The sequence below is a fragment of the Sceloporus occidentalis genome, unplaced genomic scaffold (genome assembly GCF_023333645.1).
Source record: "Sceloporus occidentalis isolate IW3139 unplaced genomic scaffold, rSceOcc1.0.p SCAF_13, whole genome shotgun sequence".
Taxonomy (NCBI): Eukaryota; Metazoa; Chordata; class Lepidosauria; order Squamata; family Phrynosomatidae; genus Sceloporus; species Sceloporus occidentalis.
Genome location: NW_028316993.1, coordinates 15,791,146 through 15,817,819, shown reverse-complemented (window position 1 = coordinate 15,817,819; position 26,674 = coordinate 15,791,146). Strand labels below are relative to the sequence as shown.

The following is a 26,674-nucleotide window of genomic DNA, read 5'->3' as shown; positions in this document are numbered from 1 at the left end:
CAGCTGCTTCTTCAGTGTGTGATTTGTCTATCTGCTTCTTCCCCTCCTCACTCTCCTAGAGCTTGACAAGTGCAAAGGTGTAATACAGAAATGTTGGGATGGAGCACTCCACTTCACCTGCTCAATGTAGGATCTCAGCCAGAATACTGCACTAGACAGGCCTTTGCTTTGATCCAGCAGGGCTCATCTAATGTTCTTAGGTAGATCGGTTCTGTAGGAACACAGCTAGCTGCTTTATCTGTATCGTACCCTTGGCCCATCCAACCCAGTATTGCCAGCTTTGAGTGGCAGCAATGGCTCTCCAAGCTTGCAGGCCGGATTCTTTTCCTAGCCCTGCCTCAAGATTCATGATCCACCTACTCATCAGGCCCTGTACTGCTTAGCTTCTAAAAGCAGACAAGGTCAGTAGCATTCAAGACTGTATGATGACCTAATTCCAGCCAAGATTCAGAGGCAGAGAAAGACAGAGGCTTGTCTAAAGCAAACATGAAGGAGTTCATAGCAGGGGTAAGATTCGTTCCCGGGACATCCTGACTCATCGCTCATTCTCCTCTTAGTCACTAGGCTGCATCAACTTCCAGGGATGGGCCTTTGTGCACAGAAGCCTCTTCTCTGTTCAGGAATTGAAGACTGTCCTCCCACATCCCATGTCTGCCTTTTGTTATAAAACACAGAGTGGGATTTCTTCTGTTTGCCTTGATTCCCCTTGGAATCCTTCATTCAAGAATGGTCCCAGATTATCCAAACATGCCGTAGTTTTCCCAAAAGGTCACAACTTTTCTGATACAAGGGTGGGGAGCATGTGGGCCTTGAGGTATTCTGGGACTCCAGCTCCCATCATCCATCTCCATTGGCTGTGGGAATTGTGGCCCAATAACTCCTGGAAGGGCCATGCATTATTCAACATATCTCTGGTGGCAAGTTGTCTGCTTATGAGGGTGGGATGGTGTTGCAAATATTTATAGGTATGTTCTTTCTTTCTTTCTTTCCTTTGCTTTTTATACTTTTCAAAGTTGAACATCACAGAAAGGATTATTTGTGTTGGATTTTACTTTATTTTATTTTGGAAGTACAGGCAAGGTTTATTGTTTTTCGAAATTGGTTGCTGGGTGCCTTCAAGTCGTTTCCAACTTACAGCGATCCTAAGGCGAAAATGACCATGGGATTTTCTGGGCAAGATTTGTTTATAGGAAGTTTGCCATTGCCTTCCTCTGAGGTTGAGAGAGTGTGACTTGGCCAAGTAACAGTCAAAGGACACTCTGTACATGTTTAAAGCCCTTCCATTTGCACAATTATTTCTTTACTTGCTTTTGTATCTGGCTGAAAAGGGCTTTGAACCCAAGTTCCCTTTGCTTATCCAAATCCATATTCTGCTAAATCGCATGGTGGACTGTTAAGAACTCAAGTATATTGGCCATGCTGGCTGGGGATAGTGGGAGTTGTAGTCCAGCATATCTGACTGGGGCACCCGGTTGGAGGAAGCTTCTCGGTCGCATTCTGTAGCTATATAGCATGGGATGCTTTATTAATGGATTCATTTGTTATGTTCCTGTCCTATCTTTCCTCTGATGAGCTCCAGGAGGCCTCCTTCCCACTTTAATCTTCACAACAAACTTACAAGGTAGGTCAGTCTAAAGGAGAGTCAAAAGCCCAAGACCACTCAATATGGCTCAAGGGGACACCTGCGTCTCCCGAAGTCCCAGCCCCACACAGGATACTAAGCACTACATCACACTGGCTTTGTGGCACCCTGAAACATCTCCGTCTATTGTACAGGGGAATTATTTCACCTCATGCGACTCATTGGTCCACTCCAAATCTCCCCCTGCAACCAGGATCATCACTTTAAGCTGTCAGGGCCTTGAATAGATGGATTCCTGCACCTTCTCCATACATTTTCTTTCTTTCTTCTCCTCCCAACTGGCATACTGATGCTGCAAGTGCCGGCTGCTCTCCAAATTGCTCTCATGGCCTTCTGCATACATTCCATGAACCCATATAAGAAGGAAAGTGGGTTCATGCCCTGTGGCCACATTCTGCACTCTGATGCATGTGCCAGCTGCACTCACTCCTAGTTGGGTTTGCATTCAACGTAGCTGTGGAAGATGTTAAGCAACGATATTAAGAGCCATGTTACTCTGGGGGGGGGGGGATATCACAATACAGTTTACTCTGACAGATTTGCGTGGAAGAATCTAGTAGTGGCGAACCACACTATCCAATAAAAAAGCCAGCGATGTTTGGAAGCGATGCGTCATGTGCAGCTATTTTTGTAGTTGTGTGCCTTCAAGTTATTTCTGACTTACCAAAACCCTAAGGCGAACCTATCGTGCATTTTTTCCCCTTGGCAAGATTTGTTCAGAAGAGGTTTGCCATTGCCTTCCCCTGATGCTGAGAAAGTGTGACTTATCCAAGGTCACTCAGTGGGTTTCATGTCCGAGTGGGGAATTGAACCCTGATCTCCAGCATCGTAGTCCGACCCTCAAACCCTTACACCACGCTGGTGCTCTTACTTACAATTCCTTATTTGCAATTATAAAGGCATGACTAAGTTACACAACCTAATGAGAAATGGCTTCACTCCTTTTGTGGTGTGGCTATAACTTTGTAAGGTACTTTTAGACTTAGGTTTCTTTCATTCTGTACAATCATAGCACTATGATTCCACTTTAACTTTCATGGCTACATCTTATGGATTCCTGGGATTTGTAGTGTAGTGAGGCATTAGTACTCTCTGGCAGAGAACTTTAAATTGCTCAAGAAACTACAGATTTCAGAATTCCATAGGATGGACCATGGCATTTAAGGTGGTATCAAAGTGCTACAATTGTGTAAAATGAAAGAAATACAGGGGTATGGGCTGTCTAAAAGAGGAGGTGGAATACCAAGTACAACTACAGGTTTATGTTGCTGATTTCTCTTATATTGTAGGTGTTGAGGTGGCAAGCAGATTGATGGGAACACAATGTAAAGTGGTCCCTTGGTATATGTTGGGGTTTGGTTCCAGGATCCCCCCTGGATACCAAGATCCATGGATACCGAAGACCCATTATATACAGTGGCATGATAAAATGGTATCGCTTATAGAAAATAGCAAAATTAAAGTTTGCTTTTTGGATTTTTGTGTGTGAATGAATATTTTCAAGCTGTGGATGGTTGAATCGGTAGATGCAGAATCCATGGATATGGAGGGCTGGCTGTGTTTTGTATCAAAGACCAAAACATGGCTTGTAGCATACAATTGTCATTGTTTAAAGTAACTGAAAGTAACTCGCTCAGTTTTGTGAGTTACTTTTAAAATCGTACCTGTGTTGGCAACTAACTAATGTTGGTAGTTCACTATAATGGCAAACTAACTAAGACTAACTCAATTGCTTTTTAAACGTAATGTCTGATAGACAGTAAAATACACAAGGTAATATAATTAGATGCATGCATGGATGTTCATCGTGAGTTTTTCTTAGCCTGAAAAGTGACATACTTGGAGCTGGAGATGTCCGTTTCCTATCTTACAGCCTGGCCTCCATCTTGTATTCAGCATGACAGTGTAAACAGAATATATAAAATTGTACAACTGAGTACAGTTGGGATGTTGAATCCATGCCTGCACCATCTTCTGCTGCTGCCACATGGATGCTGAAGGAGGATTATAGGGGTCCTTCTGGCTGGCCAAACTGGGCATTGTGTGGCACTACCCAGAACCAACAGCAATCTCCAGGCTATGTTGGGATGTATCCACCTTGTACAATTCACTACTTAGGTGCTCCTTTAGTTGCTTTGGCTCCGTCCGATGGAATCCTGGAATTTGTAGGTTGGTGAGGTGCTTAGCACTCCAGTGGTGTTGTTCAGGGGAATGTACTGAAGAATTTGGTGTGCCTCACTGAACTACACATCCCTGGATTGTATAGGATGGATCCATGGCAGCTGATCTGATATGTAGGAGCTATAATTGTGCGGTGTAGGTACACCCCAAACCTGTGGACTGCATATGCACCACCACAAGGCTTTTGCATAGCTAGTGGCACACCCTGGAGCCAAGTGTGGTTGCTGTGCCTAACCTCAGGCTGTGGACTGGCACATAAACAGGTATGTGATGTTGCGTCCCTGCAGACAGGCAAAAGGTGGTGTAAGCTGGCACACCCTGCCCCTGCAAACAACTCCTTCGCCCTCTGCCCTCTTCACTGCATGACCTCTGCTGCTGCATGCTTGCATGTCTACCAGCTCCTGCCCCACTGCCCTTAACGCCCGTGTGTCTTTTCCCTCTCATAGGTGCCAGCAGGTGCTCCCTCTCTGCTGTAAACCTCCCCAAACATGTGGACTCTATAATCAACAAGCGCCTCTCCAAATCTTCTGCCACCCTCTGGAACTCACCCAGTAGAAGTAAGAGACCCTTGGGGGCACCCAGCAGTGCGAGGGGAGGTAGCGGGCAAGGCTGTTCTTTACCCTTCCTATCCCATTCCTGTCCCACAGGATCAGGGCCAAGTAATGTGTTTAAAAATACTAAGAACTTTTTTTAAAACACACACATACACACACACAATGCCACAGATTTGAAATTGGGCATGTAGGCAGAAGATCCGTACAAATACATAAGTGCAGAATTGGGTATTTCGTACATAAGTTAGCACCATAGTACTAATTTTTTAAATGCAAGTTTCTAGTCCTCTTGGCTGCCAGGAGAGCCATGCAATTGTATGGGTGAGGGCTGGTGCAAGCCCAGAAACGGAAGGTGGAGCTTGGTAGGGTTTCTTTTGTGGGCAGAGCGCCTTGCCCTGCTCTGTGATGTGCAGAAACATTATGCAAACAGGTGCCAATGCAAGGAAATGCAAAGTTCATTGTGGTCCCTCACGTGGAATTTGGATTTACCTTGATGCAAGAGTTCACACTGAATCTTCATCGTTTAACTGCATGAGTCGATTTGTGGAACCATCAAGTTAATTTTGACTTATGGTAACCTATGAACGAAAGACATCCAAGTTACCATGTCCTCAACAATCCTGCTCTGAATTTGCAGACTCAGGGTCATTGTTTCCTTGATTGAATCCATCCACCTGGAATGCTTTCTTCCTCTTTTCCTGCTGCCTTTTCAAGCATCATTGTTTTTTCTAGTGTGTCACGTCTACTGTGTCATGTCTTCTCATGGTATGTCCAAAGTATGATGGTCTCAGTTTAGTCATCTTGGCTTCTAGAGGGAGTTCAAGAATAGAATACGGTCCACAAAATTATATGAGAATGAAACTGCAGTTCCAGAGAAGAACAGACAACATACACTCCTTCAATATGTAGCTTATTCCAGAATGGCCACCATTTTTGGAGGACCATTTTTGCTATTGCTCTTCTCTCTCACCCAGAAAGAAATACCAGAGCATGGACATTCTTCTCCTAGGCTGATGAGTACTATCTACTGTTTTAATAAGTACTTGCATTAGAAGTAACTACTATCTTTGTGAAGGCTTTCATGGTTTTTGTGGGTTTTTCGGGCCATGTGGCCATGTTCTAGAAGGGTTTATTCCTGACATTGCGCCAGCATCTGTGGCTGGCATATTCATTTAACAAAGGGATGGGTGACCTTTGGCCATCCAGATGTTGTCAGACTATAGCTCCCACAAGCCATGGTTGATGGAGAGTGATGGTTATAGATGCAGTCCAGCAACATCTGGAGGGCCACACATTGTCCATCCCTTCTTCTTAGAGGAAAGCCAGGGGGGCATAAGGAGCTGTAAAAGCTGAAAGACCAAGCAAGGCAGTCATTCAAATTACATTATGGATGTATGCTAAACTTCCTCCCTAACCTAATGTTTTGTTTTTTAAGCCAGTTCGCTCCTTCAGACCTATGTATCCCACAAATAGATTGACTAGACTAGTAACCAAGAAGGAATTGCACTGACCTTGCGTGAGCAAATAAGGCCTGGAGGGTCAATTTAAAATGTTGCCTCAGATATTTTGTGGTTTGGATGCCGATGCTAACTGCGCTTTTGTCCCATTGAATGCAGCGAGACACCTTAGCCATTGATTACGATTATCCCATTGATTTCAGTAGGAACAAAACACAACTAAGGCTTGATTCAGCCTTATTTTTAGAAAGATCTAAAAGGTGAGAATATCTAACATGGCTTAATTCTCATCAGAATACAAGATATTATAGCTCCCAGCTGTATGCAGAAGGGCTGGGCTAGAATTCACTAACAGGCACAGAATTAATGTCTTGGTATCCACAAATGCTGTTGCCCAACTCTTTTGTGCAAGGCTGCATGCAAGCCAAAGGAATACCAATGGATTTTTTTTCTTCGTGTAGCTGAGTGCTGGATTTGAACTGAGAGAGCGTGTCAGGCAGAAGAAGTGTAGGTTGACTGACCTTTCCTGCAATCTGAGAGGCATTTTATACGGAAGATATTTGGCTGGATACCCAGCTTCATACCCACCCATCTTTCACATGCAGCCTTAAAACTGGTGGCATGTAGTGCAAGGTTCTGGTATGCTGCTCTCAGCCTCAGCTAGGAGCGAGCGGCCGAGTCCATAAATCTGGGCACACACCACATTTTAGGTTTTAAAAATTATTATTTTATTAATAGTTCGCATAGTGTTGGTCATTTATCCCTTATGCTCCCTCCCCTTACTTACTGATGGATACTGCTTTAACTGCCATGGCTATATCCTACAGAATCCTGGAGTTTGTAGTTTGGTGAGGCACCATAGATCTCTGACAGACCAGCGTGAATACCTCTCCAAATTACAAAACTCAGGACTCCACAGGATGAAGTCATGACATGAAGCCAAGAAAATTTTTCCAATGTATCAGGCAGAACTTAGTTTCTTCCATTGATAAGTGAACCCAGACTCTTTTCCATGTAAATCTAGTGTCTGCCTGACTGCTGGCGCTCTCTATAAAGGGACACTCCTGCCTCCACTCACACATGTGCAAACATATGTGTGTTTTCACGGAGCTCTATCTACACTGGGCCCGTCCTTGTTTAGTCTGGGATCTCAGGCACTGAATGTTGCAAGCAGATCCACCCAGTCCCAGAATCAGCTGCTCTCCATGCGCTCCTCCCCACATCTATCCCCACTTGTGAGGATAGTATTTCCGTTCCAAGCTGTTTTGTTTTCTTGTTGCTTAGTGATGATTAAAAATACCCCAGGCATCCGAACAAGATGCTGGAAGAGGTGAGAGGGAATGGCAGAGCAAGGAGGGGCTGGCTTGTCTGAGCTGACAAAGAGCGTCACTGGGCTTTGGCTGAATTGTTCATAGATGTGGAATTGGGTGAGGCCTTGCGACAGAATCATTCAGCTAGTTTCCCCCTACACACGAAAACACACACGCAAAAGGGGATTTATGCCATGAACAGGGAGATCCCAAATAAGCTTTACAAACATCCATTTTTTTTCAATTAACCATTTCTAATCAATAAACACAACTCTAGCATTCGGTAATATATTTGCAATGCAGGTTGCATCTCCCTTATCTGAAATACTTGGGGCCAGAGGTATTTTGGATTTTATTTTATTTTATTTTGGAATACTGCATTTGCATATATGTACATAATATCTTTAACATGGGGCCCAACACTAAACACAAAATTTATTTATGTTCCATTTACACCTTATAAACGTAGTCTGAAGGTATACAATATATATATTTTAATAATTTTGTGCATGAAACAAAGTTTGTGCACACCTTCAGAAAGCAAAGGTGCCACTGTCTCGGCCACCTGGGGAAAAACGTTTTGGATTTTGGATTTCAGAATTCTGGATAAGGGAGACTCAACCTGTGTTGCTCAAACCTGGGATCATCCTGATCCTCTGTTCCCCCGTTTCCCTTGACCCAAGTCCTATTTGCAAAAACAGTTTGTCTTTTTGTGTGTGTCTCATTTCATACGATTTTAATGTGGTTAATGTATGGGTGTGGGGACTGGAAGCAATACTTAAAGCATTTGGTAAAGCTAATATTATGCATCTGGAAAAATATAAAGTCGGCATTGTTAACGTGAATTAAACACACACACACCCTTTTTTATATATATATGCTTAACCTGTGGACACTGGAAATGAAGATGTCTTTCTGGAACAAGCTTTTGTTTTGGCAAACTGTTGAAGAGACAAGTCCCGATCATACCTTTTGCTTGTTCCTTCCCACATCACCCTTTGGCATGGGAAACAGTAATATCTGTCTCTATTATGCCATGCAGTGGCTCACGCCAGGGGGGCTTTGTAGACCTTGGTGAGCTAAATCTCAACTTGTGTCAACATTGTTTGTAATTTTGTGGATTGTGTCCTCGGTATCTGCTTGAATTTAACTCATTAAGTAAGAAATATCTCCTGTTCGAGATGGAACATAGGTATTCTTTCAGCCCTGTATTTTGCATTGCTCATTCGTCTGTGTTCAGCTATCTTAGAAGTTAAAATGCCTAGTGGAAAGTTGGCTTCATACCTGGAGTGTTGGCCTTTGAGGATAATATAGGTCTGGAGCGCATAAGAACATAAGGCAGGATAGTCAGCCTGAAAGCCTTTCTAGTCCACTGTTCCATTTGCAGAGTTTCCAACCTGGGGAAAGTCCATGAACAGGACATGAGTGCAGCTATACCCTCCATCTTATGTTCCCCAGCAACTGATATACAGAAACATTCTGCCTCTGGTCCTGGAGATAGCATGTATGCAACATGACTAGGATGGTCCTTGTTGTTTTGTTCTTATTTGCCCTCAAGTCAACCCTATGAAGAGATCTCCAAGAGCTCCAGGGATCAACTGCTCTTCTGAGGGCTTGCAAACTCAGGGCCATGGCTGCCTTGATGGAATCAATCCATTCATAATTCAGTCTCCCTCTTTTCCTACTGCCTTCCAATTTACTGAGCAGTTACCATTTTTACCAGTGAGTCATATCATCTCATAGTATGTCCAGAGTATGACAGCTTCATCTTAGTGATCTGCAGATGGACCTGCCTTCTGTAAATTCTTTCCATCCCCCTCCAAAGCTGTCTTAAGTTGGCAGACATCATCGTTACATTTTATGGCACTGAATTCCACAGTTTAAAGTATGCACTGTGTGAAATGGCAGTTCTTTTCTTCTCCCATTTTTCACCATCAGCAAATCCATGGAGTTCTAGTACAGTCCGCCCATGCTTTACGCGGGGGATCTGTTCCGGACTCCCCTGTGCAAAGCAAATACCACGCATACTCAAGCTCCATTTAACTGAATGGGGCTCGTGCATGTGGTGGCGCGGTGGCGCAGTGGCGCATGCCACAGGTGCGCACCCCATTAGTCACAATGGAATGCGCCATCCCTTGCACCCTGCGCGCTCCCACACGGCTTTCAGCATATGACGTGGGCGCACAATATTATGAGAAAGGAAAAAAAGCTTCCCCATATCAATTTTCTACTCACAATGGCCTAAATCCTGTAGTTTGTCCAGACTAGAATAGACCCAGGGAATCAATGGGATGTCTTGACTCATCATTGAACAGTTGATTCAACAGGTCTATTCTAGTTGGGACTAACCAACAGAATTTCCATCCAGTGTGTATTATTTGCGCAATATTGAGCATGCCTCACCTTATCCAACCATTTTCCTATGTGAAACAGCTCCAGATGTTCTAATCTTTGCTGAAGCAATGTTAAGGCTCCTCCTTGCTGAGATCTGGTGTGCCAGGTGAGACTTGAAACTTGAAAATAATCCGGTCGTGGCTTAACTAAACCTGTCTTGTCTGTCTTTCCTGCTGTTAGACCGCAGCCTACAACTCAGCCCTTGGGAGAGTAGCATCGTGGACCGACTCATGACACCAACGCTGTCCTTCTTGGCACGCAGCCGGAGTGCTGTGACGCTTGCTGGAAATGGCAAGGACCAAGGTAGGTGGGAGCTGAAACAAATAAATAATATGACCGGACAGTAATATGCAGAATAAGATCAACAAAATGAATTCTGGGTTGTTTTCTTTCTTTCTTTCGCTTTTCTGATTATACATTTACATCATGCATTCTGGTGCATTTGCACCATTCAGGAGGGCTTATGACAATGAAAAATCACAATCTTGTGATCTCTCAAAGTTTACAGAAATTAGTAAGAGAAGAGAAATAAAAAACCTCTCAAAATAACAGAGTTACCCTTTTTTGAAGCACATGATATAGTGAGTTTAAAACTCCATTTGAAGGAATCTGAAACTGAATGATAAAAGTTGCTTTTTTTGGACTACAACTTAAAATACCACAAACAGTAGTGATGTTGTCAGGAGGTTATGACAGCTACAGTTTAAAAAGTAACTTTTCCAGTCTTTCCAAGAGCCCCACTACCTCAAAAACAGTGTTCGGCTCTAGCCACTGTTACCAGAGTCGTGCTTCCAAGGTTGGGAGCAGGAATAATGTAATCTCTGTGCCATGTTGGATTTCATTCACGGACTTAGGCTGCATCTACACTGCAGAATTAATGCAGTTTGACACTGCTTTAACTGCCATGGCTCAATGCTATGGCATCTCTGTGACTTGTTGGGTTTCATTCCTAGACTTAGGCTGCATCTACAATGCAGAACTGATGCAGTTTCACACTGCTTTAACTGCAATGGCTCAATGCTATTGAATACTGGGATTTGCAGTATTGTGAAAGAGTGATCCTTTTCTGTTAGAGAGCTCTGGTGCTAGAACAAATGACAAATCCCAGGGTTCCATAGGATGGAGCCATGATAGTTAAAGTGGTGTCAAACTGCATTAATTCTGCAGTGTGGCAGCAACCAAATTCCTTCTGCCTTGGCTCCGAAAGTACTGCTGACCATCCCTCTCATTGCCTCACCAGTGGTGCCCGTATGCCCTCGCTCAGCTTCTGCCAGCCCTCTCAGCCCCTGCAACAACCACCGGATGCATCACCGCTGCTCCGAGCGACGACGGACGGCCACCAGCAGTCCAGATGTGACGCCACGGCGCAAGGCTGAGGCTTCTCCTGTAAGTTATTCAATTCCTTCTCTCCCGGTGTCAGCAAGAAGTGATTTCTGTGTGTTCGCTCCCATGAGACCTCAGAACCTCCCCTCTGCAGACAATGGAGATCAGCAGTTAGAGATGCAAAGCTTGCTCCCATTGTTTCTATCCCATGGCAGTAGCTGATTCTGCCAGTGACTTCACCAGCCCTACCATTAGGCACTGTAAGGCGGCAGATTTGGGGTGCCACAAATAACCAAGGAAATGGTTGGGTAGTTACTTCATTATTATTGTACAGGTTGAATCTCCTTTATCCAGAATTCCAAAATCCAAAATATTCCAAAGTCCAAAACTGTCCACATGAATGGTGGAGATAGTGACACCTTTGCTTTCTGATGGTTCAATGTACACAAACTTTGTTTCATGGACAAAAATTATTTAAAATATTGTGTTTAAAATTACCTTTGGGCGATGTATGCAAAACATACATGAGTTTAGACTTTAGGGTCCCATCTTCAAGATATCTCATTATATACAATTATTCCAAAATCTGAAAAACCCACGCTTATCGGATAAAGGAGACTCAACCTGTACCTTTTATTGACATGGAAGTCAGGAGGCATATGTGGGGGTTGATGGTAGGTACTGTGCACTCCACTGATGTATTCCATCTTTGCCTGGATTGTGTCCAAACGTGCTCCAGGTCTGTTCTTTGCAATCTGTCATCACCTCCGGGAATAGAGAGAAAAGGAAAGATGCTGTCATTGCCTAGCAACCATCAGTAGGGCGATAGATAACAGAGACCAGAAACCCAAGAGTTTAGAATCTAGGGCTGAATTACATTTGGGTTTAGGGTGCGGATCAAGAATTGGAGCCCATGGAATTTGTATAAAATTCCTTTTTTGGACTACAAGTCTCAGAATTCACCCCTGCTGCATTATTTCTAGTTTCAAATCTCACCAGGGTGTAGCATGTGTGCATAACTGGATGTTTAATATGCAGAATTCTCCAGCGAATGTGGCCTTTGGCGATATTCCTTTTAAAAAGAAGGAAAAAATTTCCAAGCTCTGCAGTTATTGAGTAAGGTAGACTCTAAACTATCTACCTTGCCTGGCAAAAAGTCCAACAATGCCAATCTGTCTGGGTCTGACGGCTTGTTTTCTCTCTCACTGTGCCAATCCCCCTCACTCTGCATCCTCAGAAAAAGAAAGAGAAGAAAGATAAAGATCGGGAAAATGCTCAAGAGAAAAGCGCCCTTGCCCTACGAAAACGCCAGTCTATGCCTTCTGGCCAGGTTCGCCAGCTGCGCACACCTGAGAGCAGGTAAATGCTTGAGGCAAAGGGGGGTGCTTTCCATTGCACTGTTGTGACTTGAGATTTTGGACCACCGCTTCGATTAGCACTGCACTAGAGCTCTCCAGCACTGAATTGTAAATACCTCATCCGATTACACATTGCCGGATTCCTTAAATTGGAGTCAAAACAGCTAAAGTGGTATGAAATTGCTTTAATTACGCAGTGTGGATTCACCCCTGCGGTTAAGTCATAGACACCCTGAATCCCATTTTGGGAGAAAGGTGGGATATCAAAGACATTTCCGATTTATGGCAACCCTAAGTTGAACCTGTCATCACACAATTTTTTTAGCAGAATTTGTTGCCTTCCTCTGAGGGTGAGATAGTAGGATTTGCCTAAGGATGCCCATTTGCCCATTGGGTTTCTGTGCTCAAGTGGAGATTCGAATCTTGGTCTCCTAGTGCCCTGGTCCATCACTCAAACCACCACACCATGCTGGCTCTCCATCTCCATCTTTCACCTGTATATATTTGTCTCCGCACAGCCCCGGACCCAAGCCCAGGCCAGCATCCCCAGCTGTTGCCAAACAACGCCCAGCCTCACCAAGCACCGGTCCCAGTTCCCCCCATCGGTCGGGTCTCAACCGCAGCTCCCAATCTTCGCCCAAAGTGCGACCGCGCAGGGATCACGACAGCCAGCCCAAAGTCCGTGAACGCAAGGATGAGCAGAAGGAGCGAGGAGCGGCTTCTCCGGCCCCAGGCGAGACTCCCAAGATTGTGGGGAGCAACGAAACAGTACCAGGTGGGTCTGTTTAAGGACTGGAGTGGCGGGAAGCTTAGCATCTTTGCCCAGCTTATTGCCACTTTGGAACTCAACTTTGCCACTTTGGAACAATATTACCACTTTGGAACTCCCTCCCTTGGGAAGCTAGGCTGGCTCTGTCCCTGGTTGCCTTTCAACGGCAAACTAAGACGTTCTTATATAATCAGGCATCGCACATATGTATCAGGGTGGCTTTTATGGAGTGTTTTAGTTATGTCTTTTAACTTTTGTATATCTTTATTGTAATTTTATAATCTGTTTAGATTATTTTAATTGTTTTGAATTTTATTGTGAAGTTTTGAATATGTTTTTTATCTGTGAGCTGCCTTGGGTCCCTTCTAGGAGAAAGGCAGCATACAAATGAAGTAAATAAAATGAAGTATATAATTTTTGCTGATATGAAAGTGGCCTCTAATAAGCCACAAAATGGCTCCAGAAAACGGAAAGCCAGTGGAAATCATAGAATCAGAGAATTGGAAGAGACCATAAGGGCCATCCAGTCCAACCTGATTCTGCCATGCAGGAATTCACAATCTGGCAGTTACGCAAATGGGGTCAAAGTGAAGTGGAGCTGTTTCCTATTCTTATTGGTGAAGTGACCAAAATTTATTTGGGGTTCTTTAGATACTTCCAGACCCACCGGTGCTGCAAGTCCAGTGCCAGCGCCTCAGGCGACAACTCCGGGCAAACCCATGGCGGGCACCACAGACCGAGAAGAAGCCGCTCGGCTTCTGACCGAGAAACGGCGCCAAGCCCGGGAGCAGAGAGAACGGGAAGAGCAAGAGCGCCGGGAGCAGGAGGAGCAAGCAAGGTAAGCTGGAGAGCTGTTCTAGACCGAGGCGGCATCCATACTGCAGAATTAATCCAGTTTAACACTGCTTTAACTGCCGTGGCTCAACTCTGTGGGATTCTGGGATTTATAGTTTTGTGAGCTACTTAGCTTTCTCTGTCAGAGGGTTCTGGTGCCACAACAAACTACAAATCCTATGATTCCATAGCATGGTGTCAAACAGTTAAAGCAGTGTCAAATGGCATTAATTGTTGAGTGTGACACAGTTGACTTCCCTTACGCTCAAAACAAGTTTCTAGACTTTATGGCTTTCATTAGCTTAGAAGGAAAAGACTTTGAAAACATAATGCTAGCGCTTGATGAGATATTGTTTTATTGTATTGTATATTGTATATATTGTATTGTATAATGTGTGTGTGTATTGTATTGTATATATTGTATTTTCTCTGAAACGGGATTGAAAGCAGTATACAGCATACATTAAATCAGAGCAGTAAAAACTATTGCTACTGCTATTACCTGTCTCTTTAGGGATTAAGTAACAGCAGTGGCAGCGGAAACATAATTATTCATTTCATTCCATGATTATTGCTGAAAATAATTTTGTTTGAAAGTGCTGAAAATAAATTTGGGGGCTATTTAAAAAAAAGATCCGCACCAGGCAGGGTGACCAGAGGTGCTCCTATTTCAGGGACATGTCCTACCTTTCAGCCTTCTGTCCAGAAGCGACATCAGACCATTTTCTGTCGTTATTTTCAGATCCAAATAGGTTATATGTAACATTTTAGAGATGGGCAGTGGAACAAATAGAGTTAAACTGCCATGTTTAGTGGACAATTTGGGCTTAGTCCCCAATTTTGTTTTTTAAATGGGGGTTCAGGTGGAGTTTGGCACCACAAAGTTGGGGTTTGAGGGGCACATTTGGTCCATAGACTTTCCCCATCCCTGGCTTAGAGTGCTGGATGGAGATCCGGGTCCAGGAGGAATTTCAAAATGTCTTCCATTTTGAGCATGACGAAGAAGTTTATTAGTGTTTTTGTCTTTTGTTTTCTAATGGCCTACATTTTTTATTTGAATGTCGCACATTGTCCAGTGCCTTGTCCTTCTTTGCTGTTAGGACACCTGGTCACCCTGGTACTGAGTATCATATATGTTAAGTATGCCAGTGCGGGGCATGGTGGTCTTGTCTTCTTTGGGCTGAAGCAGCTTGGGTGACTGTAATGTTTGGTACCCAAAAGGCGCCTAGCGGAGGAAAGGGCCCAGCAAGAAGCCAAAGAACGCCTCCAGCAACAGGCTGAGATGGCCAGGTTGGAGGAAGAACGTCGGCAGCAGGAAGAAGAGCACGTTCGGCAAGAGGAACGCGAGGCCCAGGAGCGGGCCAGGGCTGAGCAGGAAGAGCAAGAACGCCTCCAGAAACAGGTATATTTCGGGATATGTGGGATGTACATAGAGGTTCATCTACTGGGGATGTTCCTTCATTTGTCGTTGTGTGCTTTCAAGTCATTTCCGACTCATGCCAACCCTTAGGTGAACCTATCATGGGGTTTTTTTTTGGCAAGATGGGTTCAGAAGAGCTTTGCCACTGCCTTCCCCTGAGGTTGAGAGAGTGTGACTTGCCTCCGTGGCGGAGGTGGGAATCAAACCCTGGTATCCAGAGTCGTAGTCCAGCACTCAAATCATTATGCCACGCTGGCTCTCCTTCTGATGTTTCATAGATGGAAACCAGAACACTTGTGGCCCAGCAATATCAGAGTGTTGTTAAAATGTTTTTAACGGGGAAGAAGAGGCAAGTGAGGAGATGCTGCAGCAGTTTGCTTTTGCCTGAACCTGCTGGGAAGGGAAAGACTTCTCTCACTCTTCCTTTCTCCCTACTGCTGAATTAATTGAGCAGCAATTGAAGTCAGTTTGCCTGTAGTAGACCACCGTGCAGGGTTGGTGTGCATTTGGCATGGAGTGCATCAGTTTGGCTCACATGGGGCCTTCAGCATTTGTTGACCAGTTGGCAATGAACTGGTCAGGAAAGCACTGCCATCTAGTGATGGGAACTGATTGTGTTTTCTAAGATAGCAATTATGTCTGAAGTGCCAGAGATCTTTTTGGTGTTCCTTTAACTCTCCCTGAGATTATTGCGTCAACCCCTTTTTCCAAAGAGGTAATCATGATAAATCTGTTGCACCACAACCAACAAAGTCCTGTCTGCAACATCTTCAAGACTCACAACAGCATAAGGTCAATGAAAGCCTCTAATGAAATAAATATTAGTATCTAAGGTGCCACAGGACTCTTTGCTGCACTGATCCCTTTGTTACCCACAAGCAAAAGAGGGCAGTTGTGATCAAAATATACATTGGTATATCCAGCCATATGTGCAAATGAGTGTGATGGGTGGTGACATTTCCCACTTTAAACAAATTATGTGTGGCAGATGAATAACTCCCAAAAGAGGACCATTTACATTCTGTGTTATATCTCCCATTTAGGGAGTGACCATTTCGATTATAGGTGAGAAAAGACCTTCCATGCTCTCATGCTCTTAATATTTTACCAGCTGCACCCTCATAGCATTTTCTTAGAAATTATAGTGCATTATGTAGCAGTGGAGACTGCCAGACATCTAATAGATGCTGCATTAAGCAGACAGCTGGACTGGATGACCTCTCAAGGTCTCTACCACCTCCTTTTATTCTACAGAAAGGCTGGCAGTATTCTTTCTAGAAAGGAGGGCAGTAAGGGGTGTCCCACCACCCCAATACTTTAATGGTCAGAACTAGAGAATTCTGAACTAGAGAATCCCCATTTGCCTGCCCATGTTTCACTATCCCATTGCTTCCCACCTGGCTGTACAGTACCAGGGCAAATAAATTGATCCAAAGAGTAATGCATGCTATTTTTTTCTCCTTACCATTTGCTGCAGAGGGAGGAGGCAGAAGCCCGTGCCCGCGAAGAGGCTGAGCGCCAACGGGTGGAACGTGAAAAGCATTTTCAGCGGGAAGAACAAGAACGGCTGGAGCGGAAGAAGGTGAGTCTGCCCTTTGACGCAGGGCAATGGTGGCGTCCCATACCTGCTTGGCAAGGTTGTAAGGAAGGCAATTGTATTTTAATGTTGTTTTATTATTGTTAGCTGCTTCAATCTGCTTGGAGAGATGGGATATAAATTTATTATTATTATTATTATTATTATTATTATTATTATTATTATTACCACCAGATGGATGGAAGGAAGAAAAAGAAAGCAAAACAGACTGGTAATTGGCTAGCTAGGTAGGAAAACACAGGATGAACAGATGGATGGCAGGAAATAACCAATGAACTGGGGTGCAGAGCAAGACCATGGCCCATCTGTCTGTCTATCTATCTATCTATCTATCTATCTATCTATCATCTATCCCGGCGGCTCCCGCTCCGAAGAGCCCTTAGGGCTCTGCATGCACTTCCCAGGTGCTCTGCGGCCACTCCAGGAAAATGAAAGAAATAAAAATTGAATGAAATTAAAGAATAAGAAACAAAAAGTAACACCACTCTCAATCACCATTAACTTGTAAGACAGAGTGTAGTTCTCTTAGGGGCTCCACCATAGAAACTGATTCTAAAAAGGGCTCTGTGAGTCAAAAAGGTTGGGCACCCCTTACCTATCCTATCTATAAGTCGACCTTATGTATACATCAAGGGCAGATTTTGGGATCAAAACTATGAATTTTGATATGATGTGGATAAGTCGAAGGGAAAACTTAGGAGCATGTAACAAAGGATCTAAAAGATGAAGTAGAAGAAAACAACACCAAAAATTATAAAAGTACAGTCCTTACACAGACCCTTGGATAAGGTGACTCAGGTTTTTGGAGTCAATTTTTTGACTAAAATTTCTAGACTTATGCATGAGTATATACATATATATTCAGCCAATTTAAGCCAATGATGTAAACCAGGGTTTCTAAGACAGTATTTACTCTCTTTCCCCTCCAGCGGCTGGAGGAGATCATGAAGCGGACACGGAAAGCAGATGGAGCCGATGCCAAAGTAAGCACTCCCTGTGTTGTCTTCCCCAGGTTTGGCAGGAACGGTGTTAAATTTGCCCTCAAGAAGGTGGAGAGCCACTGTTTGCTAGTCCTGAGAGGTTTCGATCCCAAAAGCAGAAAATGCAGACACCAGCCCTCTTTGTCCGTTAATGGAGGATGGGAGGAGGTGCACAGCTCACCCAAGTCTCAGTACATTTGACTTCTGTGCATTTCTGTAGGATTTGCTGGTGTTTGAGTTTTCTGGTGGCTTGGATCAGACCTTTCAGTCTTATTTTTTTTTTTTTTTGGTCAAGGGCTCTACAATGTTGACAAAATGGCTCTATCTTTTCCTTTTCTGTAGGAAAGCCATATACACACCTGCACACAGACACACAAAACTCAGAAGGATTGGCTTATGGCTCCAAGAGATGCAAACAACTCACCTGATGCTTTGATTTGTAAATGCAATGAGCTGGCAGCTATTATACTTCAGTGAGAAAATCTGTGCAGTTTGCACAAAAACAGTTCTCATGTATGTTGAAACTCTCCTTTGAGACTGATTGAAACTATCCCACCTGTCTTTAAGGCAAGGAGAACAAATGGTATAGTTTCCCATTCTAGCGCAAGAAAACAGCCATGAGTAAAAGTTTACATCCCTATGTTCTATCCCAAATAAATCAGATACACTTACCTTTGTTTTTACAGAAGAAAGACGACAAGAAACTTGTGAATGGGAAGGAAGGGAAACAAGACACCGAAATGGGGACAGGTGAGAATCACTCCAATTGCAGATGGTATTCTTAATATCACAGGAAGGAAGGGTCACAGGCTGTTTTGGGTTCAGGCACCAGCAGTTTTGGGTTAAGAACTTACAAAGTCTTGTCTCCAAGAGAATGTCATTTCTTTTTCCTGTCATCAGCCACTACTTTCACCATTTTGCATTTGGATGAAAATAGCTAATAGGAAGGTTAGGGTGCACCCTTTTGGACATATGCATCTAACATCTCTTTTATCATATCTGTAAATTGTTATACACACACACACACAGCTACAGAGCATATTAGTCATATATATTTTGTTCTCCTTCTTACATGTTCCTAAACAAATGGAAAGGCTTGCATGGTCCCTGAGTGTTCCCTGTGTTTTGCAGGTGGTGAAAAACGCCCTGGAAGCCTCCCCAAGGAAGAAGAACTGCCTGAGATGCAAGCATCAAGCCCAGCTGGTCACAAGGGCCCAGCTCCTGAGGGCACGCAACACAGGTATTGCCTATTATTATCACCATCATCATCATTATTACCATAGCATCATAGAGCTGGAAGAGACCTCAAGGCGTTGCCTTTCTTCCCTGCCTTGACAAACGTTGGCAAAAAAAGTTTAAAACCCATTTTAAAACACCGCTCCCATTGTCTCCCTATTGTAGCTCTCCGGCAAGCTCCGCTCTGTCCCTGGTGAATGGCCTGCAGTCGGCCAAGCATGAGAATGGCTTTTCGTCCCCCAAGGAGACCAGCGGACGGGAACACTCTGCAAGCCCCGGGCTCAGCATGGCCAGTGAGCCCATCCTACCTTTTGCCAACAAGGAGCCCTTCCTCACCAAGGCTGTGCCCAAGGCCCCACAGATTACGGGTAAGACGTTGACTCTGCCACCACGTTTGTCCACATGCCAGCAAGATTTGGATCCCCACAAAAGGGTTAGCAGGAGAATGCAAAGGTTATGACTATACCTCTGTGTTGCACCAGATCCAGCCTTTGACCAGATCTCCTTGGCTACAAGTTGACATCTATAAAATACATGTTAATGAACAACTGCAGCAGTAAAAGCTTCTGATCATTAAACACCAAATGGCAAATGTTTTATCTGTTCAACCCTGGAAAAGAAGTTTTTTAGGCACACACAGTAGGCACGCACCTTATCCACCACATTAACTATCAGTCAGATTCTAGTCATAGGAATATAGAGGTTGAGTCTCCCTTGTCTGAAATGCTTGGGACCAGAAATGGTTGTGATTTCAGAGTTTTTGGGTTTGGGAATATTTCCATATTACATCTTGGAGATGGGACTCATGTCTAAACATGACATTCATTTGTGTTTCATATACACCTTATACACATAGACTGAAGGTAATTTTATACACAATATAATTTATAATACAGTTGGCCCTCTGTATCCACGTATTCAACCATCTATGGCTTGAAAGTATCCTATGTCTCTCCCCCCCCTCTGTGTGTGTGTGTGTGTGCGCATGCATGCGCACACACACACATATCTCCCAAAGGTAAGCCTTGATTTTGCCTCTTTCTATAAGGGACACCATTTCACCACACCATTTTATTTAATGGGACTTGAGTGGTCCACAAATTTTGGTTTCCATGAGGGGTCTTGGAACCAAACCCCAGAGGATACCAAGAGCCCACTGTAATTTTGTGCATGCAACAAAATGTATGTACATTGAATTATCAGCAAGCAAAGGTGTCACTATCTCAGCCACCTATGTGGACAATTTTGCCTTTTTTGCAATATCTTGGATTTCGGAATTCCAGATGAGACTCAACCTGTAGTTTAAAGGAACTGGTGTGTCCCCAAATCCGAAAGATTTTTTGAGAACAAAATTAACGCACTGGAATACATCCAACCAGAAAGGATCAAGCATGTGTGCTTGCATATGGCATGCAACTTAAATGGAAGGTACCACATGTTGGGACACAGGGAAAGTAACAAGTCAGTGGTTCTTTGGGGGAAGGAAATGGGTATCCCTTCAAGTGTCTGATCCTTTCCTTTGTTGTTTTTCCTACTCATAGAGGTTCTCTAAGCCTTGACGCCACCTTCCTCCTCCTCCCTGTAAAGGACAGATGCCACGACGTGCCAACTCCAGGCTAGCTGTACTCGGAAGAAGAAAATACCCTGACCCCCTGCCATCCCCTGCCCTGCAAGGACCGAGGACTTTGCAGGAAACCAGGCTGGGAGCGTCCCAGCCCCACAGACTCTCTCGTTCTTTTACTGTTCTCATTTTACGATGACGATGATTATTTTTTTAATATGCACCTTATCAGACTGACCTCCCCACTTCCCTCACCCATAGCTCATCCCACAAGACTATATAATCACATAGCTATTCAACTGGCTGGGTACAAAGGATGTGAATAATGTATATAAACCTCAGTGTTAGCAAACAGGATTCCACAAGCAGCCCCCTTTGTGGTATTAACTTGCCTCCCCTCCCCATCCATGTGTGTTTGCGGGAGATGCCTTTTTTGGGGAGAGGGTCTTATTTTTGGACATGGGCTAGGGCACGGCAGGGGAGATTGGATCCTTGCACCCGGTTGGGGTCTGTGTGCGAGTGTGTGTGTCTGTTACAGCCAATGGAAAGCAACTAGATCTCTAATTTAAACTCCCACCGTTGGTCCCAAGCCTTGCAGAATTCGTGTGACTGAGTGCTTGTGTGTATATGTGTGTGCACAGGCACGCACATGGTTAACCACTCAACAACTGTCGTTGTCCAACACACTCTGCTTTTTTGGGGGGGCGGTGCTGTTTCCGCGTGTCTGTATGTGTGTGTGTGTGTGTGTGTGTGCACAGTGTGCAATGGCTGGGACCGCCTTGCGCCTCAGTGTCATTGTGACAGTATTATGCATCTGAACAACCTTTTGTGTAAAATAAAGTGGAGAAATAACAAGAGACCATTAACTTTTTTTTTGGCCGAATGTTTGCAGAATGGTTTGGGCTGTTAGTCCTGCAGTAGAAATAGGATGGTTAACTTCATGCCATTCACCCTTAAGCCAGGGATCAGCAACCTTGGATGATCCTGCAGCTATTTTCAGGTTTTCTTGCATTTTGGTAGGCCATACCCATCAGTTTCCAAATAATGACTTGGAGTGGCTATAAAATTCTTGGCTTTACTCAGTCTGTTGTGAACCATCCTTTAAGGAAAGCGAAGGCTCTAACAAAAATTACTCAGTCCTCTACAAAGGAGAAATGTGTGGAGGTGACTGAGAAAGAGCAGCTCTCAAATACAAATAAAAACTCTCTCTGTGATTATAATAAAGATTGCAAAGAAGACTTCAGCCTAGTTAGTTCAGCTGCTGAGCTGTCTCTTGCAAAGAGCCTGGCAACTCAAAGGATAATTCAGGCTGACCAAGTGGAAAAATTAATGCTAAAGGAAATTTCAGGACGGTCTTTAAATAACAGTAATGCAAACGTAAAATAGCCCTAGTTTTTTGTGGGTTTTTCGGGCTTTGTGGCCATGTTCTAGCAGAGTTTCTTCCTGACGTTTCGCCAGCATCTGTGGCTGGCATCTTCAGAGAATGCCATCTTCTCTGAAGATGCCATCCACAGATGCTGGCGAAACGTCAGGAAGAAACTCTTCTAGAATATGACCACATAGCCTGAAAACCCCACAAAAAACTATGGATGCCAGCCATGAAAGCCTTCGACTTCACATTGTAAAATAGCCCCCTTGCCACTCCTCAGAGACAAATGAAGAGGGTCCATGAGCTGTTGAGTGTCTTCTATTACTAACAGAGGACACTGGAAATATACAATTCTTCTGGGTGAATTGCAATAATATCATTACCATTCTGTTAGAAATTTGTAGAACCTCCTAGATAGAACACGCACGGTATTTTGGTGTGATTCCCGGCATTTTTTGACCCGAAGAGAAAACTCTCATAGGGTTTTCTTGCATGTTCCTTCAGAGGGGGCTCTCAGCCTCAGAAGATGGCAATGGCAAGCCAAGATCACCCAGTGGGTTTCTATTCTCGAGCAGAGAATCGAACCCTGATCTCCAGAGTCATAGTTCATGCAGGCTCTCTTAAACACATATATCCTCCTCACAAAAATTAATAATCATAACTGTTATTTGCCAAGACAAATAGTGCATCCCTTAATCCTTTCCCCCATTCCTTGCATATATACACTTCGCGTATTCAGTTCAATCCTGACTCCTTATAACCGGAACAGGGAGGGGAAAAACAACTACATCCTTTCTTTCAAACATTAAAACATCATCTCTTCCTCAGCCTAAATAAAATCAATCTTCAAAGCTTGTTGACGGCACCCTTCCCAACCTTGGCTGCAAATAGGAGGTTCCACTCTCGCAAGAACGTCTTTCTGAGTTTCGTTTTCATTCGTTGCGTCAATTCTGTTTTCTGAAAGGTCCTGTTTAGGGTTCCCAACTCCAGCCTTCAAAGAGGCCATCACACATCCTTGGAGCTTTGGGGGCCGGGCAGCAATTTTTAATGTTTTGGGGGGTTTTCGGGCTCGTTCCTGACGTTTTGGCAGCATCTGTGGCTGGCATCTTCAGAGCACCTTCTCTGATGATGCCAGCCACAGATGCTGGCGAAACGTCAGGAATAAACTTCGGGAACACAGCCACATAGCGCGAAAAACCTACAAAAAACTATGGATGCCGGCCTTGAAAGCCTTCGACTTCACAGCAATATTTAACTTTTACACTAATTTGAAGTCGGAGGCTTTCACAACTGCCATCCATAGTTTTTGGTGGATTTTTCGGGCTATGAGTCTGTGTTCTAGAAGAGTTTATTCTTGACGTTTCGCCAGCATCTGTGGCTGACATCTTCAGAAAATGCTGGTGAACGTCAGGAATAAACTCTTCTAGAACACGGCCTCATAGCCCAAAAAATCCACCAACAACTATTTTACACTCATTATTTTCCTGAGTGGGGGTCCTTCTTTTCTTGGTGGAAGGTCTAGAGAAGGAATGAGCAACTGTTGTGTGTGTGTTAGGGGGGCACACTGCCCCTCAAGACCTAGGGGCCAACACAGCACCCCACTGCCACCAAGTGTCTGTTAGGGTCTGTTGAAAAAGATCACAGCAGAGTCATGGAGGAATGTCAACAAAAACAAAGCTTTACTCAGAGTGCTAAACAAAATAAGCAAAGCAAAATATAGCAATGTGGTTAAGTACAAGCATCCATGGCTTGAAAATGTTCCCAAAAAGTATGAATTTCAAATATCAAACCTTGATTTGCCATTTTTAATAAGGGACACATTTTTGCAATGTCGTTATATTTAATGGGACTTGAGCATCCACGGATTTTGTTACCCACGGGGAATCTTGGAACCAAACCCCAGCGTATAAAAAGGGTTCACTGTATACACGATGCAAAATAAATCAGCATAGCATAACTTCCTGCATGCTAGCAAGACTACAACTCCCTAGCAAGGAGGAAAAAAACATACTTCCCAGCAATATGGAGAGCAATGCACTCTCCAAAGACCAAGCAGATTCTCAAAGCAGTTAAACTCTGCTAAGTGGCTCTCATAACCACTTGGCCCAGTTGCCTGTGGCTGCATCACTCATTGCCAGTGCAGGCTTACCATCATGGACTTCACTCTGCTACACTCTCATCCAGTCACAACTTAGTGTGCAAACTGGCATCCCTTGACAATGTCTGCCTCAAAATTTCTCCATGTCCCAGAGCACAGGTTGGATGGATGGGATTTCATCAACTTTTCAACCCCCCCCTTTTTTTTAAACAGAAAGAGGCAGAAAGATGAATTTCCGCACTACTTCCCATTCCAAAAGGGGCCTCTCCATGCCCTTGAATGGCCTGTGTAGGGGGAATTTCGCACACATTCCCTAAGAGATGTGAGATGCCATTTGCAAAAACATTTTTTCACGGGCCACACATTTCCCATCTCTGGTGTACAGTGTGCCATGCAGAGGCCTGGCCTGCACTTTTCAGGGATGCCATGACCCCCAAGTAGGGATGCCATTAGTCAGGGCCTCCAAACCAGGACAAATGTAGGACAAATTTTTCAAATGTAGGACCTTTTGGGGGGGGGGCTCTATCTGAAATGATAGGAATGTTTTGAAGGCTCTTTCTCCCTCCTTTTGGCAAAAGGAACTTCCACCGGTTTCCAAGCTGGCCATCTGCTGCAGCTCAGCTTGGCGCCGGGGTTACTTACCTGAGGGCCTCCAGGGCCTCGAACCGGCCACCTGCTGGCCAAGAGGCAGCTCAGCTGGGCCGGGAGCCACGCTGGCTCTCAGCGGATGACAGAGCCCCCAGTGCTCTTATCTCCTCTGCTGGCTGCCTGTGACGTCACTTGGAACACACGCTCCAGGCCTTGCTCTCCGCCGCCCTCTGCTGGCTGCACTTCGGCTCTGCACCCTCCTCAGACACCAAAGGAAAACACCAGCAAAGAAACCAAAGAGGCCAAATTCAAAGAAAACATCACATTCACAGCAAAACAAAAAGACATGCATTCAAATTCTAAAAGAAGAAATAACTTCAGATCAAAAAGAAAATAAGAAAATTAGAAAGACATCTTAAAAACTCAAAAATCAGATCATCAGGGCTTTCCATCTACAGGACCCTCTATGTGGCAGAAGAAGGGGATGGACTGGATGGCCCTTGGGGGTCCCTTCCATCTACAGGACCCTCTGTATTCCTGCATGGCAAAAGAAGGGGATGGACTGGATGGCCCTTGGGGGTCCCTTCCATCTCTAGGGCTCTATGTATTCCTGCATGGCAGAAGAAGGGGCTGGACTGGATGGCCCTTGGGGGTCCCTTCCATCTCTAGGGCTCTATGTATTCCTGCATGGCAGAAGAAGGGGCTGGACTGGATGGCCCTTGGGGGTCCCTTCCATCTACAAGACCCTCTGTATTCCTGCATGGCAGAAGGAGGGGATGGGCTGGAGGGCCCTTGGGGGTCCCTTGCATCTACAGGACCCTCTGTATTCCTGCATGGCAAAAGAAGGGGCTGGACTGGATGGCCCTTGGGGGTCCCTTCCATCTACAGGACCCTCTGTATTCCTGCATGGCAAAAGAAGGGGATGGACTGGATGGCCCTTGGGGGTCCCTTCCATCTACAGGACCCTCTGTATTCCTGCATGGCAAAAGAAGGGGATGGGCTGGATGGCCCTTGGGGTTCCCTTGCATCTACAGGACCCTCTGTATTCCTCCATGGCAAAAGAAGGGGATGGACTGGAGGGCCCTTGGGGTTCCCTTCCGTCTCTAGGGCTCTATGTCTTCCTGCATGGCAGAAGAAGGGGCTGGACTGGAGGGCCCTTGGGGTTCCCTTCCATCTCTAGGACTCTATGTATTCCTGCAAACTAAAAGGGCAAATTTAAATAGATTCCCAAGCTGGGCGTCCGGAGTCTGCTGAAGGACCTCCAAGGAGGAGACCCCCCCCAAGGTCCAAGGGAGGAGACCCCCCAAAGTCCAAGGGAGGAGACCCCCCAAAGTCCAAGGGAGGAGACCCCCCCCCCCCCCCAAAGTCCAAGGCAGGGCAGATGATGATGATCTGAAATGATAGGAATGTTTTGAAGGCTCTTTCTCCCTCCTTTTTGCAAAAGGAACTTCCACCGGTTTCCAAGCTGGCCATCTGCTGCAGCTCAGCTTGGCGCCCGGGTTACTTACCTGAGGGCCTCCAGGGCCTCGAACCGGCCACCTGCTGGCCAAGAGGCAGCTCAGCTGGGCCGGGAGCCACGCTGGCTCTCAGCGGATGACAGAGCCCCCAGTGCTCTTATCTCCTCTGCTGGCTGCCTGTGACGTCACTTGGAACACACGCTCCAGGCCTTGCTCTCCGCCGCCCTCTGCTGGCTGCACTTCGGCTCTGCACCCTCCTCAGACACCAAAGGAAAACACCAGCAAAGAAACCAAAGAGGACAAACTCAAAGAAAACATCACATTCACAGCAAAACAAAAAGACATGCATTCAAATTCTAAAAGAAGAAATAACTTCAGATCAAAAAGAAAATAAGAAAATTAGAAAGACATCTTAAAAACTCAAAAATCAGATCATCAGGGCTTTCCATCTACAGGACCCTCTATGTGGCAGAAGAAGGGGATGGACTGGAGGGCCCTTGGGGGTCCCTTCCATCTACAAGACCCTCTGTATTCCTGCATGGCAGA

The 26,674-nt window shown here is 44.9% G+C and overlaps 1 protein-coding gene and 1 long non-coding RNA gene across 4 annotated transcripts in view; one reads left to right on the top strand and one right to left on the bottom strand.

Annotated features, from left to right (window-relative positions):
* MAP7D1 (MAP7 domain containing 1) overlaps positions 1-21,471 on the top strand; it is a 67,662-nt gene extending 46,191 nt beyond the window's left edge. Inside the window, exons 6-19 of one of the 3 annotated variants that reach the window (XM_089478121.1) lie at positions 1,580-1,621; positions 4,270-4,380; positions 9,719-9,841; positions 10,779-10,924; positions 12,099-12,220; positions 12,738-12,994; positions 13,640-13,826; positions 15,044-15,224; positions 16,720-16,824; positions 17,769-17,822; positions 18,506-18,569; positions 18,951-19,059; positions 19,221-19,423; positions 20,597-21,471. In XM_089478121.1, coding sequence (XP_089334247.1) covers positions 1,580-1,621; positions 4,270-4,380; positions 9,719-9,841; positions 10,779-10,924; positions 12,099-12,220; positions 12,738-12,994; positions 13,640-13,826; positions 15,044-15,224; positions 16,720-16,824; positions 17,769-17,822; positions 18,506-18,569; positions 18,951-19,059; positions 19,221-19,423; positions 20,597-20,607 — 1,715 coding nt within the window. In that variant the 3' untranslated portion in view covers positions 20,608-21,471. The remainder of the gene's footprint in view (positions 1-1,579; positions 1,622-4,269; positions 4,381-9,718; positions 9,842-10,778; positions 10,925-12,098; positions 12,221-12,737; positions 12,995-13,639; positions 13,827-15,043; positions 15,225-16,719; positions 16,825-17,768; positions 17,823-18,505; positions 18,570-18,950; positions 19,060-19,220; positions 19,424-20,596) is intronic. The other 2 variants (XM_089478122.1, XM_089478123.1) reach the window with 2 other exon arrangements.
* Positions 4,565-9,835, bottom strand: LOC149305069 (uncharacterized). The gene is made up of 3 exons (XR_016271797.1): positions 9,548-9,835; positions 8,429-8,541; positions 4,565-5,185 (listed from the first exon to the last, which is right to left on the bottom strand). It is a non-coding gene; the product is annotated as an uncharacterized LOC149305069 (long non-coding RNA).
* Positions 21,472-26,674: the final 5,203 nt, after the last annotated feature.